The sequence below is a fragment of the Malaclemys terrapin genome, chromosome 9 (assembly GCF_027887155.1).
Source record: "Malaclemys terrapin pileata isolate rMalTer1 chromosome 9, rMalTer1.hap1, whole genome shotgun sequence".
NCBI classification, from domain to species: Eukaryota; Metazoa; Chordata; order Testudines; family Emydidae; genus Malaclemys; species Malaclemys terrapin.
Window position 1 is genome coordinate 55,555,449 of NC_071513.1, and position 15,843 is coordinate 55,571,291.

Here is a 15,843-nt window from a genome sequence, read left to right on the forward strand (position 1 = left end):
CTCAAAGTCTGGGCGCTGTGGTGAGTGCAGCACTCTTTGTAAAGCCAGGGCATACAGTATAAACAGCAGGCCCCAAACATCTAGGGCCAGACCCACCAAGGCATTTAGGCACCTAACTGCCACTTTACCTGCCAAAGTCCAAAATCTAGATCCTCAAAACTCCACTCCGCTTCCCCCGGCTAACACACACCCATCTGGATCCTTAAACAAAGTGATCCCCCACTTATCTCATAAGAATGGCCAAACTGGGTCAGACCAACGGTCCATCTAGCCCAGCATCCTGTCTTCTGGTAGTGACCAGTGCCAGGTGCCCCAGAGGAAATGAACTGAATAGGGCAGTTATCGAGTGATCCATCCCCAGTCACCCAGTCCCAATATTGCAGTCAGAAGCTAGTGACATGCAGAGCATAGAGTTGCATCCCTGACAATCTTGGCTAATAGCCATTGATGGGCCTGTCCTCCATGACCTTATCTAATGCTTTTTTAAACCCAGTTATGCTTTCGGCCTTCATGACATCCCCTGGCAATGGGTTCCACAGCATTGTGTGAAGTACTTCCTTATGTTTGTTTTAAACCTGCTATTAATTTCATCAGATGACCTCAGGTTCTTGTGTTATACAAAGGAGTAAATAACTTTTTCTTCACACCATTTGTGATTTTTTTTTTTTTTTTTTTTTTTTTTTTTTTTATATAGGCCTCTATCCTATTTCTCCCCTTAGTCATCTCTTTTCTAAGCTGAACAGTCCCAGTCTTTTTAATATCTCCTTGCATGGAAGCTATTCCATACCCCTAGTCATTTTTGTTGCCCTTCTCTGTACCTTTTCTAATTCTAATACATCTTTTTTGAGATAGGGCGACCAGAATGCCTGCAGTATTCAAGGTATTGATGTACCATGGATTTATATAGTGGCATGATGTTTACTGTCTTATTTTCTATCCCTTTACTAATGGTTACTAACCTTGTTTGTTAGCTTTTTTTTTTTTTTTGCTGCTGCATATTGAGCAGATGTTTTCAGAGAACTATCCTCTGACTCCAAGATCTTTCTTGAGTGATAACAGGTAATTTAGACCCCATCATTTTGCGTGTATAAAGTTGGAATTGTATTTTCCAATGTGCATTTCTTTGCATTTACCAACATTGAATTTCATCTGTTTTGATGCCCAGTCATCCAGTTTGAGATCTCATGGTAACTTTTTGAAGTTTGCTTTGGACATAACTATATTGAATAATTTTGTATCTTCTGGAAACTTTACCACCTCACTGTTTACCCTTTTTCACAGATCATTTATGAATACTGAACAGCACTAGTCTCAAAGATCCCTGCGAAACCCCACTATTTACCTCTCTCCACTGTGAAAACGGACTATTTATTCCTATCTTTTTGTTTCCTATCTTTTAACCGGTTACTGATCCATGAGAGGACTTTCCCTCTTATCCCATGACTGCTTACTTTGCTTAAAAGCCTTTGGTGAGGGACCTTGTTCAAGGCTTTCTGAAAGTCCATGTACACTATGTCTACTGCAACATCCTTGTCCAGGTGCATGTTGATACCCTCAAAGAATTCTAATAGATTGGTGCGGCATGATTTCCTTTTACAAAAGTCGTGTTGACTCTTCCGCAACATATAGCATTCATCTACGTGTCTGATAATTCTGTTCTTTACTATAGTTTCAACCAGTTTGCCTAGTATTGACGTTAGGCCTACCAACCTGTAAGTGCCAGGATTGTTTCTGGAGCCTTTTTAAAAACATAGGCGTTACATTAGTTATCTGCCAGGCATCTGGTACAGAAGCTGATTTAAGCAATAGGTTGCATACAACAGTTAATAGTTCTGCAGTTTCATACAAGTTCCCTCAGACCCTTGGGGTGAATTCCATCCAGTCCTAGTGAGTTATTACTGTTTATCACTTTCTTCCAAAACCTCCTCTACTGACACTTCAATCTGGGATAGTTTCTCAACTTTGTCACCTGAAAAGAATAACTTAGTTGTGGGAATCTCCCTCAATCCTCTGCAGTGAAGACCAATTCAAAGAATTCATTTAGCTTCTCCACAATGGCTTAATCTTCCATGAGTGCTCCTTTAACATCTTGACTGTCCAGTGGCCCCATTGGTTGTTTAGCAGGCTTCCTGCTTCTGATGTACTTAAACTAAAAGCAAAAAAAATGTTTTGTCTTTTTGCTAGTTGCTCTTTAAATTCTTTTTTGGCTTGCCTTATTTATGTTTACACTTGATTTTTCCAGAGTTTATGCTCCTTTTTATTTTCCTCAGTAGGATTTGACTTCCAGTTTTTAAAAGACAACTTTTTGTCTCTGACCATCTTATATACTCTGTTTAGCAGTGGTGACATGTTTTGGTCCTCTCACTGTTATTTGGGGAATACCTTTAGTTTGAGCCTCAGTTATCATAGTTTTTAAAAGTAGCCATACAACTTGCAGCATTTCACCTTTGACTGTTCCTTTCAATTTCTGTTTAACTTGAGTCTGGTCTACGCTACATGGGTTAGGTCAATGCAAGGCAGCTTACATCAACCTAGCTCTGGAAGTGTCTATGCTTAAATTTCACTCTTGCTGGCGAAACTGGTCCACTACACCGATTTGAATAACACCACTTCCCTGAGTGACGTAGAGTCAAGGTCGATGTAGTTAGGTTGACAGAGGGTCAGTGTTGAGACTGTTGCTGGCCTCCAGGTGATGTCCCACACTGACAGCTCTGGTCACCAGTGTGTACTTTGCTGCCCAGGGGCCAGGTGGACAGGAAGCTGTCCCTCCCCTTTAAAGCCTTGCAATTTCTTTAAGTTCCTTTTACTGGTTGCCTGGCTGGGTGAGCATGCCAAGCAGCTCTCCACTGTTGTGTGTAACTGCCCAGCTGATGATGCCAGCTACATGCTCCAGACATGTTCCTGCCTGGAGTACACAGGAGGTGTTGGATCTCTTGGGGCTGTGGGGAGAAGAGGCTGTGCAGGCACAGCTCCAATCCAGCCATAGAAATGTTGACCTCTGTGAGCAAATGGCTCAGGGCATGCGGGAGAAGGGCTACAAGAGGGACCAGCAGCAGTGCTGTGTGAAAGCCCGGGAGCTGCAGCAGGGGTACCAGAAGGCTAAGGAGACCAACAATCCATCTAGTGCTGAACTGCAGGACTGCATGCAAACCTCGGAGAAGACACCCACCACCACCACCCGCAAGAGCCCCATGGATACTTTGGAGGAGCCACAAGCCCTCATCATGAACAGCGAAGAGGAGGGGGTGGACAAGGAAGAGGCGGAAGATTATGGGGGGACAGGTGACCAGGGGTCCAGCTGTGCAGTGAGCCAGGATCTGTGTTTGACTCCAGCCAGTCCCAACTGGTGAGCCTGATGCAGGTGAAGGAACCTCTGGTAAATGTGCAGTTTGCTTTGAAATTACAAGGGTAGAGCCCCTAAAGTAGCAGAACATATCTGTTGAATTACTCTCACTTGTGCTAGAAGAGGTAGTGGTACAACCAAGAGAGGTAGAGTTGCTAATCTGCTTGTCATTCCTCTTTGGTGTTATGCAGAGGGGGCCATGTGGAGCAGTTTGTTTACATGCACCGGGATGGCCTGTGAATCCTCTCTAGAGACTCAATGACGCTTTCATGGAGGTACCCTGCAATCCTCTGCCAAAGGTTTCTGGGGAGGCCTGCCTTATTTCTTCTGCTGGGGTAGGACACTTTCCCATGCTGCTCAGCAATTAATTCAGCAGGCACCATTGCAGTACATGAGCTAACAGGATATGGGTCCAGGTGGCAGCAGAATACCAGCAGTATCTGTGCTCTCTGCCTCTGTCACCCACAGGAGTGAGAGAGCGGCTACACTCACTTCTGCCTGTGGAAATTGGTGCCAGTATTGAGTTTCATTGCCCTATATAAATATACTGAGCAGGGCTGGTGCTATGACTGATGCCATACTGTATCAATCCCAAGGAAAAGTGAGGATGCAGTACTTACAACTTTTGCGGATCAAGGGGAGTGAGTTCAGTATCCTAAGGGTTTTTTTTTTATTTGTTATGAACACACTGACAACCTCTGTGTGTGGTAGCTGCAGCTGCTGCTATTGTGGCCTTGAGGCTTTACCTCCGTACCTGCCAAGCGCCTAAACCAGATGAGTGGGAGAAAGATGACATGTTCCAGGAGATCCTGCAAGCCTGTGCTGCAACAGAGAATGAGACCGGGGACTGGAGGATCACCCTTGCAGCCAGCATGGAGAAGGAGAGGGGGCTTCTCAGGCCACAAACAGAGCTGCTGCAGACTGTGGTAGACGTGCAGGTCCAAGAATCCCATGCTCACATCCCTCTGCAGCCCATGGAGAACTCAATGTTGGGACCTCCCTCCCTGTGCGCCCCCCCCCACTCCCCGGGCAACGTTTCATGTGCCATGAGCAGTTGCTGCACTACCATTCCACCCCAGGGGACATGAAAGACCATCAGAGCTGCCCATGCACTGACTTGTAGAAGCCATGGTTGATGTATGTGCATCTGAAATAGAAATGACTGCTCTTTCCCCTTCATAAGTTGTTTCCTTAATTTATTAAGTTCTAAATGTTGTTTGCCTGGTTCTGTAAGAATAAAATTTCACTTTTTGGAACAATTCATTTTTATTAGTTCACAATATATGCTGGCTGGGGCTGAGCAGGTCTGACACCCATCAATTTCCTGTTGCTTCATTTTGTCACAACCTCTAACAACGTTCACAGACATTAATAGGTACATTGACAATGCTCTATTTCCTACACACACACGCAGCAGTTACTACAAGATTTATTCTGGGCTGGAAATGAGAGAGTCCATGTAGAGCATACTCTACCAACACACACTACTCTGGCTCACTATTAAAATAGTCTTTCACAGCCTCCCTGAGCTGTACAGCTCCACTTGAGCTTTTCTTATAGCCCTTTTATCTGGCTGCTTGTGCCCAGAGTCACAATTCTGCATAGCAGGAGGTGATTAATAGCTCTGCCCACTTCCGTGAGAGCTGCCTCTGTGGTGGATTTCTGACTCACACTTGCTACTGGTCAGTTGGGAATCAATCTAGCATGGCAGGGTTCCACAGTGCAATCACCACTTGCTTCTTAACTGTCAGTGCAGATTTCATTTTGATGTCCTTGCATTGGAGGGCTGGGGCAGGTTCAGCACAGAGAGCCGGGAATGTGGCCTGGCACATCTGAAAGTTCTGGGGCTACTACTCAGCATCCCAAACCTGCATTACAAGGCGATCCCACCAGTCAGTGCTTGTTTCTTGGGCCCAGAACTAGTGCTCCAGCTGCTCCAAGAACACCAACAACCTTGAATTGTTTATTTTTCTATCCCACAGCAATCTAGCCTTTAAGAAGAACAGGAGTACTTGTGGCACCTTAGAGACTAACAAATTTATTAGAGCATAAGCTTTCGTGGACTACAGCCCACTTCTTCGGATGCCCACGAAAGCTTATGCTCTAATAAATTTGTTAGTCTCTAAGGTGCTACAAGTACTCCTGTTCTTCTTTTTGCGGATACAGACTAACACGGCTGTTACTCTGAAACTAGCCTTTAAGGAATCCTATTTCCCATGGCTCCTCTTGTGTCTCTGCAAATACTACAGGATCAGGTGCCTTCCCTGTGCTCACAATGCTCATAACAGTAGTGCAGAGCTGTACAGGTTCCATGCTTCTGTCAGAGCTGACAGCCAGTGAGGAGGGATAGGTGAATTTGTGGGGATTTTGAAGAGATGGGAACTATTATGGGAAGCAGATGAAATTATGGGCTGGAGAATATTGCATTACAGGCAGTTGAAGCCATGCTCCCAATCATCACAGTGCAGCTTATTTTGGCCCCAGGAGGCATTGGAAATACTTCTCAAACCACTCTGCAGTGGGTGGTGGCGAGTTGCACAGAAGGATACCTACCCATGGTGCACTGCACTCTGTATTGCTACAAGCACTCCCTGTGAGGACATGGCCCTTGCCGACAGAAGGAGAGTAGTGTAGACATGGCCTAGATTCTTTTTGTGTAGCTTCCCTTTTTAAAGTTAAATGCTACTGTGGTGGGATACTTTGGTATTTTCCCCCTACAAGAAGGTTAAATGTAGTTACATTATGGTTGCTATTACCAAGCAGTTCAGCTGTATGCATTCCAGGACTATCTGCTCCCCCAAGGAGTCATACAGTAAGCAGGCTCAGAGGTTACCTTAGAGCATGCCTACCCAATTGGACCCTGTACGAAACCTAGCCACTGGTGGTGCCAGTGCACCCGTCCCCCCAACACATAGTGTGTACACAGAAAGTTGAAGAGCCCATGCCTGGGCTGGGGAAGAGCTGTGTTCTGTTTCCTCTGCCTGAGAGGAGCAGGGACATGAACCCAGCTGAATGCCCTAACCATTGGGCTGTGGGGCACTCTGGGGCATGTCTCGCTCTCTCACCTCTTGAAGCTGTTCCACTTTACATAACAGACTGAACTATTCACTGGGCCCGAGCGAGAGAAAATCACTAAAGCTAGCAGTCAGGGCATCACCTGGGATGCGGGCAAGCGAGTTCAAGGCTGTGTTCTGCTGACTATAATACATATACAGAGGGGAAGAGCTGCAAGAGGAGAGACTGAGCCCTGCCACCAAACGCACACTGGTAACATGGGAGATGGGTTCAAATTCCATCTGCTCTCAGGTCAAGGGGGAATGGGAGTCTCAGTCTCCCATGTCCTGGGTGAGTGCTAGACCCCCACCGCTAGTGGTAGAAGAGGCACTAGTACCCCCCCCCCCTTTTATTTTGGCAAGAAAGAACTGCCCTGGCTCAGGTCCCTGACTCCAGGAGCATTCATGGCTGAGATTCCTGAGTGGAGATAGGCATCTCCCCCGGCAGAGCCCAGTTCCCTTTGAGGGCAGAGCTTAGACCACACACGTCACCTTGGCATTACCTCATGGCTGGCTCAGTGTGCTGCCCTCTGAGAGTCCCAGTCTTAGGCACCTGTTTCGCTCCATGTCTTGTACAAGGAACCCTGGCACCTAACTTGGGGCTGCAGATTCCATGAGGCAGCAGGGCACCTGCAGGTTAGGCGTTGCAATGCTGAAACTAAGTCCCCTTTGTGGATCTGGCACAGGGTGTTCTCTATGGCCCACTGGTACACCTCCGTGTGGTGATGGCTGGGGATTAGCTCTGCCAGTCTGATGCTCTTTCTGTGGGTGCTCACTATGTCCCTTGGGACTCTCCAGTTCCCTCTTCATGGCTTGGCCCTCTGGACAGGTAACTGTAATTTTCCCCTCCCAGGGGGGTTTGTGTACCAAGGTACCAGGCAATCTTCCAATTCACTGCCCATCAATGGTGCCACTTCCTCAGTGGCTGGTAGGGGAACCTGAGCCCACCTTTTACTCCTGGTTCCAGCCCAGGGACCTTATAAACAGTGGCTAAGGTCTGCACTGTCCCACACCTTGCTACTGTTGTCCCGGACTGCCTCCTACATTGCCTCTAACAGGCTCCTTCTCCACCTTCCTCCGGGCCAGCTCCATGCTCTCCATAGCCTCAGAGAGAGTGACTGCAGACCTCCGCTCTGCAGCCCCTTTCTGCCCTCTGCTACCGGGCTTTATACCACCCCTGTCTAAGTGAGCTTCATCATTTAATTAATTCTCATTGTTCCCTAGCTCCTCCTCCAGGTGCAGCCAAAGTACTTAATTGGCTTAAGTAGCCACCATAACCCCTTCAGAGGCTGGTGTAGGGTAAACACCCCATCACGCCAGCCTTTCCTCTTGTTTGAGTAAATTTAGTGTGGTTGAAAAGTGCTGGGGGAATGGTCCTGCAGCCCAGCACTTCATACTGCCTCATGCTCCAACATTTTTAAGTCCCTCTAGAACATTACCAGAAAGCAGGCTTAAGGTAATGTGATGTAAGCTCCCACCTCAGGCCTTATCAGACCCCCTTCCAAGTTATATAAAAGCGGAGCTGGTGTTTCACAGATGCTAGGGGAACTGTTACTACAAGCCTGTGAGAGGGTGAAGAACTGTACGTGAAACTCCTTGAGGCCCTGTCAACTTAAGGAACCTGACAACAGTCACAGCATCCTGCCATTGGGATGGGACACCCTAGATGGTGTCAGTGATCCCATAAATAGCCCCTGCGGACAGCAGCATATCATCAGGTGCGTTAAAGTGAGTTATTAATAATATGCCATGATGCCCATGTACCTAGGGCCAGACACCTCTTCATAGAAAACAGATTCAACTAGAGAGTTCTCCTGTATCTTATGTGCTTGTTTGCCAGATGATGACGAGGCCTCTTGCTTGGGAAAAAGGGTGGACAGACTCCCAAGCATTTCCTGAACCAGGGCTCTAATGAATAGCTCCTTGAGCACTGTACCATCGCAGCTGGGGTTAGATAAGACACTGGCTAATAATGCAGGAGGGCAAGCATGGGAGGCCTTGGGCCTGGCCTTGTCTGTCTCCTTTTACAAATGAAGTTTTTTCTGATTTCTCCTTTTCTCATGGGAGGTGGGGGCAGCTGGGCAGACACCCAGCACCACGCCTGCTGTCTAGCACACATGCAGAACCAAGCCGCGCTTGCTTTAAAAAGTATGTGTGGCACCAGGCTGTGGCTGCTTTCAGACATGCACCCTTGCTCCTAGGTTCTGAGCTCTCACAGTGTCCTTTCCAAATCTGTATTTGGTAGCTTATCTAGTTATTTTAGTTTCCTGACATGTGATGTCAAGCAGTCTTCACAGAGGCAATTGTGCTTTCTCCTGGTGCATGAGCTGTTGAGATGTGACAGGTCCCTGTCAAGGAGGGAGCAAGACTGACCTGAGACAAAGAAAGAGGGTGCAGCTTTCATTTGTTTCACCGCAGCACTGAGCTCATCCCCAGACAGAGGAGGGTAGTGAAAGCCTTGGAAGTGGGTGACGTGGAGCTTGGTCGGCTCACGCCTTGCAAGGGGAGAGCACTGTAAAGAAATGGGTGCTCTGCTGCTCTCCCTGGAGGTTCCTGGGAGCAGCCCTGTGGCTTCAGTGCACTGTCTCCCCTGCCTACAATTGCGGCGAGCTGCCAGCGCCACCCCCAGGGAAGGGAAACTGAGCTGGAGGGTGTTTGGAAGGCAGCTTGGTTACGTTAGGCTAAATCAGACAGCGTTAGCAGGAATCCAGGGCTTGCGTTTGGGAACTGGAGCTTCCTGCTTGGAGAGAAGTGGCTAAGAAGGGACGAGCAGGGAGAAGGGCCCAAGCTCTTCTTGTTACACTGAGTCGCTGCAAGGCTTCAGCTAAGTTAGCTCTCTGATGGAAAGCTCTGCCCACCGCCCTCCAAGGCAGAGACGTACCCACCTTGCAGGGAGCAGCCTTCATTTGTTCAAGTCCTTGAGCCCAATTCTGCTCAGTTACATCTGCATGAATCCAGCGTAATGGCCTGTCTCAGCACCTGTGGAACTGACTGCACAGCTGGCCTGGAGGGGCTTGTTACCCACGTGGTGTAGGTAGATTTCCAGAAGGGCTGACTCGTAGTCTCTTTTGCCCCAGGGTTGTTTGTCCCTGCAGCATAAATAACAGGTGCAAAGCCAAGTATTTGCTCCTGCAGCCCCTGAGCACAGGACTCTTGTTCCATCACTCAGCTAGGAGCCAGGACTCTCACCTACCAAGCAGGGTTTGAGCCTGTGGTGTGCATGTCTGTCTGTGCAGTCTGGCTGCCATGATGTGGACTGTGCCACAACCAGACCTGATATGTTTGCTAGGTCATCATCCATGGCTTGTGAACATAATATGTGGCGGTAACGGCTGAGCCATCTGACAAAAGGATGCATTGGACCCTAAGGGGCTGGAGTCCAGCTCTCCTTTCTGATTGCAAGGCTGTTTGCTTTCATGACTGGACAGGTACTGTTTTCTGAATGGAGACTTGGGGAGGGGAAATTTTTTTCAAAGTACAAAGCAGAACAGTTGGCAGGGGAGGGTTTTGGTGGGAGAAACTCTACTCTGGATAGAAAGAGGGTGCCCCCCACTCCTGACTTGACTGGAGGGAGGACAGTGGGTAAGCCCAGTGGGAGGGCTCATGGGGAGGCAGAGCCAAGACTACGTGGGCGGGGGGGGGGGGGGGAGAGAGAATGGTGCTTGAGGTGCAGGTGATGGTGGAGCCAGGATCTGTGTCAGCTGATGAAAAACAGCACTTCTATAAAAATACAGTGCTCATGGCCATGCTCCCGTGGCTGGGAGTGTATACGCAGACAAGCCCCACCAGTCCTGGCTGGAGATTCAGGGAGTCTGGTCAGAACCAGCACAGCTGGAGTCAGAAACACAGCTCACTTCAAAGACACTTTAACTGATCAGCCATTTTCTGTTAGTTCAACAACTTCTAGTATAAATTCTTCAGACACGACACACCACCCAGACACCAGGCCAAGCCTGGGACGTATTGAAGTACACTGGCTTTTTATTCCATGCATTTGTTTGCTTTGACACTCATTCTTGTTCCCATCACTGTACACTGTTCAGTACAGAAATCAAGTTTGTATCAGGAAGCCACAGCGCAAGGAGGAGAAAAAGGGAGATGTGAGACACTGGGAAGGGCTGAGATGAAATGGTCACTTTTAACACACAGTGGGAAAAACAACATTAACCATAAACGCCAGAAGCCAGGCTGGTGTTGAGGAGCTGTCAGAAGCCATGCTGGGTGAGGAGTGGGCAGTGAGCCCACAACTCACCCTTCTCCTGGGAGGGAGAGTTTATAGGGAAGAAAAGAAAATGAAGTAGCCTGTCTACTCACGGGGCTGTTCTCTGGGCATTTCGAGCCTGCCCGTGCCCAGGCTGAATGGCACTGTTACTAGTGCTTCCACCTGCAGCTCACCCTTTGTAATCCCCTAGTGCAAACTGTGCACTCAAGCCAGACAGCGGCACCTGCGCTCAGCTCCACCCGTGTAAATCCACAGTAAGTCAACATGCTTCGGTGAGGTTACACTGGGCTTACAGCCTTGGCCTCTAGTTCTCACCTTCCTAAGAGCTACAGTCTAACCAGTGAATGAAGTCTAGACTTTGCAATACAATGGACACATTCCTTTGCAGACGTTACAGAACTATTGCCTGGAAATACAAAACCTGGCCTGCTCCTTCCTACCTTGGCACATCAGACTGCACCAACACTGGCACAGGTGCATGGATTTTATTCACGTCACAGGTCAGATTATGATCCTTACTACAGTATTCCTCAGGCAACCTTGTTCCTTGAATACTTTCATAAACTCAACCCCCGTTCAGAAATATGGTACCTAGCACTCCTCAGGAGCGCCAGCACCTGTAGCCTTAGGACTTTTATCCTACTCCTATACCTTGGTTTGGTTTTCACCCTCTGCACACTATTTATAAAAGCTCCCAGTGCTGTGGAATCAGACATACAGCGATGTGTGAGGCCCTGCCCTTATGGAGGGACAGTGGCGATGGGATGTGCTATCAGTTATAGCAGCACTTTTTGTGAGTGACAAAGCCAGCACTCCAAAACAAACCCCTGAACGCCCTGCAGCAACCTATGCTGGATAAGACATGGTTTACAGAGCAAACTATTTCACTGATGTTTCAAGGAGTTTTTAAAAACAGCTCAGGCTGTTGCTCCATCCCTTGGCTTGGAAAGGCAGCCTGCCTGAGTGACATAAATCCAAGTGTGCAGCACCCTGGGCAAGGGGAGCCCAGAAATGATCATAGTTCAAGGCTGGATAGGACCATTAGGTCATCTAGTCTGACGGGGACTAAATAATAGGTTGGAAACTTCCACAAGTAATAGTTGTTCTATGTGCTATAGTGTGGCATGTTTGAGGCCCGATATCTCGGGACAGAAGCAAGAACTGAAATATCCAGATCCCAGGGCTTCACAGTTTCTGATGACAAGATCTTGGACCTTAAAATTGCTTCTGACCTACACCTGACCGCTGCCTGCTTTGATCCTTGGCCCAGTAAAATTGGGGGTGATTGGCTCTGGTAGGTTTTTCCTTTTTAACTACCTGTTGTTTCAGGGTGTGTAGAGGTTTGGAACGTTAGAGGGAAGCTGCCATGAGTGTGTGTGGAATGTAGGCCAGGGGCTCCAGTGCCAGGACATCCTCACATGCATGGTATACTCTGCTGGGAAAAGTGCACATGCCTTCAATTAAGGGCAGATGCAAAACTAGACCATGTTGAACCTTCTGGGATGGAGACAAGCACAGGTGCACTCGGGCTGCCTGAGCTATTGCACAGTGCACACCAAGATCCAGTCATGACCCAGGAGAGCCCGGCACCTCATACAGCATAGCTGCTGTCCGCATGCTACCAGTGTACAAGGAGCAAAAACACTAGAAGGAGTCCTGAGGGAGGCACTAGCTGTTGGCAGAATTTCAGATACCTGCCAGCAGGTAATGGGGGAAGTGCCTCTGAGTATGAACAGGGGCAGCAGACCAATGCTAGGGCAGAGAGTGCTCACACCAAAGGGGATGATTTTGTACTGCCTCTCCATGAGAGTGAGGAGTGATTGTGACAGACAGTGGAGCTGAGCAATGTGGTTGAAGGCAAGGCCATGAAGAAGCCTAAAGAGGCGTACAGTACAGAAAGCAGGTAGGGCCACAAAACTCACATGCTTCTCAGTATATGTTAGCAGGTGCTACTGTAAGTCTAAGAACTTTCAGAGAACTCCCTCATGTCACTCACCAGGGGCTACCACTATCTCTGCGTGCTGGCAAAACAACTCCTGTGGGCACCAGGGAATCCTTCATGCCTTCTCAGGCAGGGTCTGATTGATATAGAGTTGAAGCACCTAACTCAGGGCTCTGGCAGTCTACAGCATGAGGTCGGACGGTCCCTTCTTGCCTATGCTCTACGGCTGCCTTGGGAAATGAGCACTCTCTTAAAAAAACACTTGACATCTCAGGTGAGCAGGGCTGGCTTGGCACATGGGTGCCCTCTCTGCACATCACAGTCCAGATCACCCTTAGCAGCACAGCCTCTGCTGGAGCTTAAAGCTCTCTGCAGGGCCAGGCATCAGCATTCCATTTTGGGGTGAACCTCCCCATCCCTGGCACACTGAATTTGGTCCCCCCTGCATTTGTGGTGGTCAGTCTGGCCCCTGCCTTCAATTTCTACAGGGTGGCTGTTGGTCCTCTCTCCTCCTTTATCTAGCTGTTTTATGCGAGCATTTGGGTCCTCCTCTGTAGCACTACCACTAGAATTGATGCCCTGCTCTGTACTAGCAGCCCAGAATGCTTATCCAGAGAAGCTCGCTCAAAACTTTTTGCTTATTTCTCACTATAAAGCACTCACTCCTGTCCAACCCTTTCCCCTCAGTCCATCTGCCTCCCCTCTAGCCCCCCAACACTCACACTCTGCTGTCCCTCCGATAATCAGGAGCAAACCCAAACTGCACAGTTTCACCCGTGTGGAAGATCTCTAAAGCCCATGAAACTGAGTACCTCCTCCTTCGCCTTGCAGGCCAGCCCAGACTGACACAGCCTCCAGAATGACTGTGCTCTGCATGACACCAGCAGAGGTCACAGCAGGGGAGCAAATACTGACAGTCCCTGAAACCAGCTCTGCTCCCATCCTTCTATGATGCACAAGAAGGAAATAACATCACATGAAGAGAGAACAATTGTGCTAGCAGTAAAGCCAACCTTCTGATCTACAGAAAAGTTAATAAATAAAATAATGTAATAACTTAAGATCTACATGTAGTCCAGCTACAAAAATTTTAAAATATGGAATAATTTAACTCATACAATACTGCTCTTTGTATAAGCAAAACATTTTCCTTCATTCTTGCCACTAGGCTATAAATTATCAAGGCTACGTTCAAATCAACATTTTAACATAAAATGTAAACAAACAAAGCAACAGAAGAACCTGCCTACGGTCCATTCCTGCCGGTCATCTGAGGCTCATGCATGGCTTCTATAAGAGGGCTGATTTCCCCAGGACACACTGCTCTATCCATGCTAGCCAGACCATGAGGAAGAGAAGCTGCCTTTCCCAGGTCTCTTGAAGCAGAGCTGAAATTGTTCCAGAGGGAAAATAACTGAGAAACGGACTAAAATCTTTGTTCTGTGTGTCAGTTAAAAGGAGCCGTTTGTTTCTGAACGGAAGGCCCAGTGAGGCCCCTGGGAGTGCTAGGCTGGTCACTCAAATGTCAGTGCCTCTGCCTTTCAGATACCCCCACAATGCATCAGTTTCTCCTCCAGGCTGGAATTTACAGAAGTGGGATACACTCTTTGAGGTCCCCCACATAAAACACCCACAACCAAAATCAAGTGCTCTCTCCTCTCCCACCCACCCCTTAGGTAACTGAATCCAAATTTTGCTTTCTGTTTTACACCAAGCCTGACATGAAGGGCAGGCAGCTGTTAATGCTTCCAAAACCAAATCATTAATAAACAGAACAAAGGGAGGGTTGATACTGTTGTCCAGGCCAACGTATTCCCTGGTTTGCTCCCAATACACAGCTGTCTCCCTTGGCGCTGGCCAGCTGTGTGATGTTATGATAGGTGAGAGGTTGCCGCTGAAGGTTCAGTACAGGTGTCTCCGGTTTCTTCCCCAGACTAGTTCTCAGGCTTTGCAGAATGTGCTTTCCATTCTTCTTGTGTTTCCAGCACTGATTTGATTTTTTTTTTTTAATCGAAGGAAACAAATGGGCGAATGGGAAGTAAAGAGAGGAAGTAAACTGTGGGAAAATGGCACTCTGCAGCTGAAAGATCTTTCTCTGCTCAGCTGGAAATTCACACTGTTTTGTCTGCCATAGTGAAGATGATTGGTGATGGTAAAAAGTGCTGTTATACCAAGTCTTGAGAGAGAATGAGGTTAGAATACATCTGCAGGATCTCACAACAAAATGCTGATTAAAAAATAAACCAAAACCCCATAAATTAACCCCCATTATCACATTCCTGGGGGAATGTATTGATTCAGAAGACCCTGGATGTAAGCACCTTGGTACCAAATTTCTCCAGGAACATGTCCACTTTCTGATTAAAAGTGACCCAGCTGGTTATACTGAATGCCATTTGTTCATAGGTTACCTTTTAGCAAGGTTTCTCTTATGCTTCTTCATTTGATAAAACTGATTGGTTTGTTTCTCTTTATCTATTCTCCAACATTTAGGGCCATGAGGTCTGGTCCCTTGGGAGAGCAGCAGTAGATTCTGATGTGTCCATCATGCTATTTATGTAAGACTCACAAGGATGTGTCTCTCATTTGCTTGCTTTCTTAACTTTTTTGCAACAAATTATTGTCTCTCTTGATATATAGTCCACTCTTTACAGTAAAAAGTGTTAAAATGTAAAAAAAAATAAAAATAAATATCAATGTTACAGTAGCTAGATTATTCAATAAAATACATCCCTGCCATTCTTGATTGAAATGCTCAGTGAGAATTAATTTCATTTGGACATTTTTCCAGAGATTCAAGTTATTGCAGATCATTTCTGGGATGGGAAGGAGAATCAGTTTCTCTTCCTGTCAAAGTATGAGGGGGTGGGGGAAATGAAGGGAGTCTTGGGGAATCCAAATGCCAGTATCAGGAGGACTTTCGTGGGGAATTTGTCATTACCAAGTAGCAGAACTGCAGGGCTTATTGGTCCTGACGGTTGCATCAGAACACTCCCCCTCGGAAGAGTCACAATCCGATTCTCCAAACTGTGCCTGGTTCTGCAAGGCAAAAGGACAGGGAAACTCTTTTAGTGATTTCCTTGCACTGCAGAGTGACTGCACTGGCAGGATCAGCAGCTGATTGGTGGAGGAGGAGGAGATAGGGAAAGGTCCCCATCAGTGAGTCTATCACTTCCTGTCTTCTGGCAGCCAGCAGGGGGCATTGCGGATCCACGGAAGGTCACCTTTGATCCCCAACACATAGCCACAGAAGCCTGCTGGCTAGAGTGTGTAACTGGTGGAA

The 15,843-nt window shown here is 47.6% G+C and overlaps 1 protein-coding gene across 4 annotated transcripts in view; it reads right to left on the reverse strand.

Moving 5' to 3' along the window:
• Positions 1-10,359: 10,359 nt before the first annotated feature.
• MAP3K13 (mitogen-activated protein kinase kinase kinase 13) overlaps positions 10,360-15,843 on the reverse strand; it is a 136,771-nt gene continuing 131,287 nt past the window's right edge. For 3 of the 4 annotated variants that reach the window (XM_054040350.1, XM_054040347.1, XM_054040349.1), the window contains one exon: positions 15,410-15,599. In XM_054040350.1, the coding sequence (XP_053896325.1) occupies positions 15,498-15,599 (102 nt within the window). In that variant the 3' untranslated portion in view covers positions 15,410-15,497. Of the gene's footprint in view, positions 15,600-15,843 lie in introns of all 4 variants that reach the window. The other variant, XM_054040351.1, reaches the window with a different exon arrangement.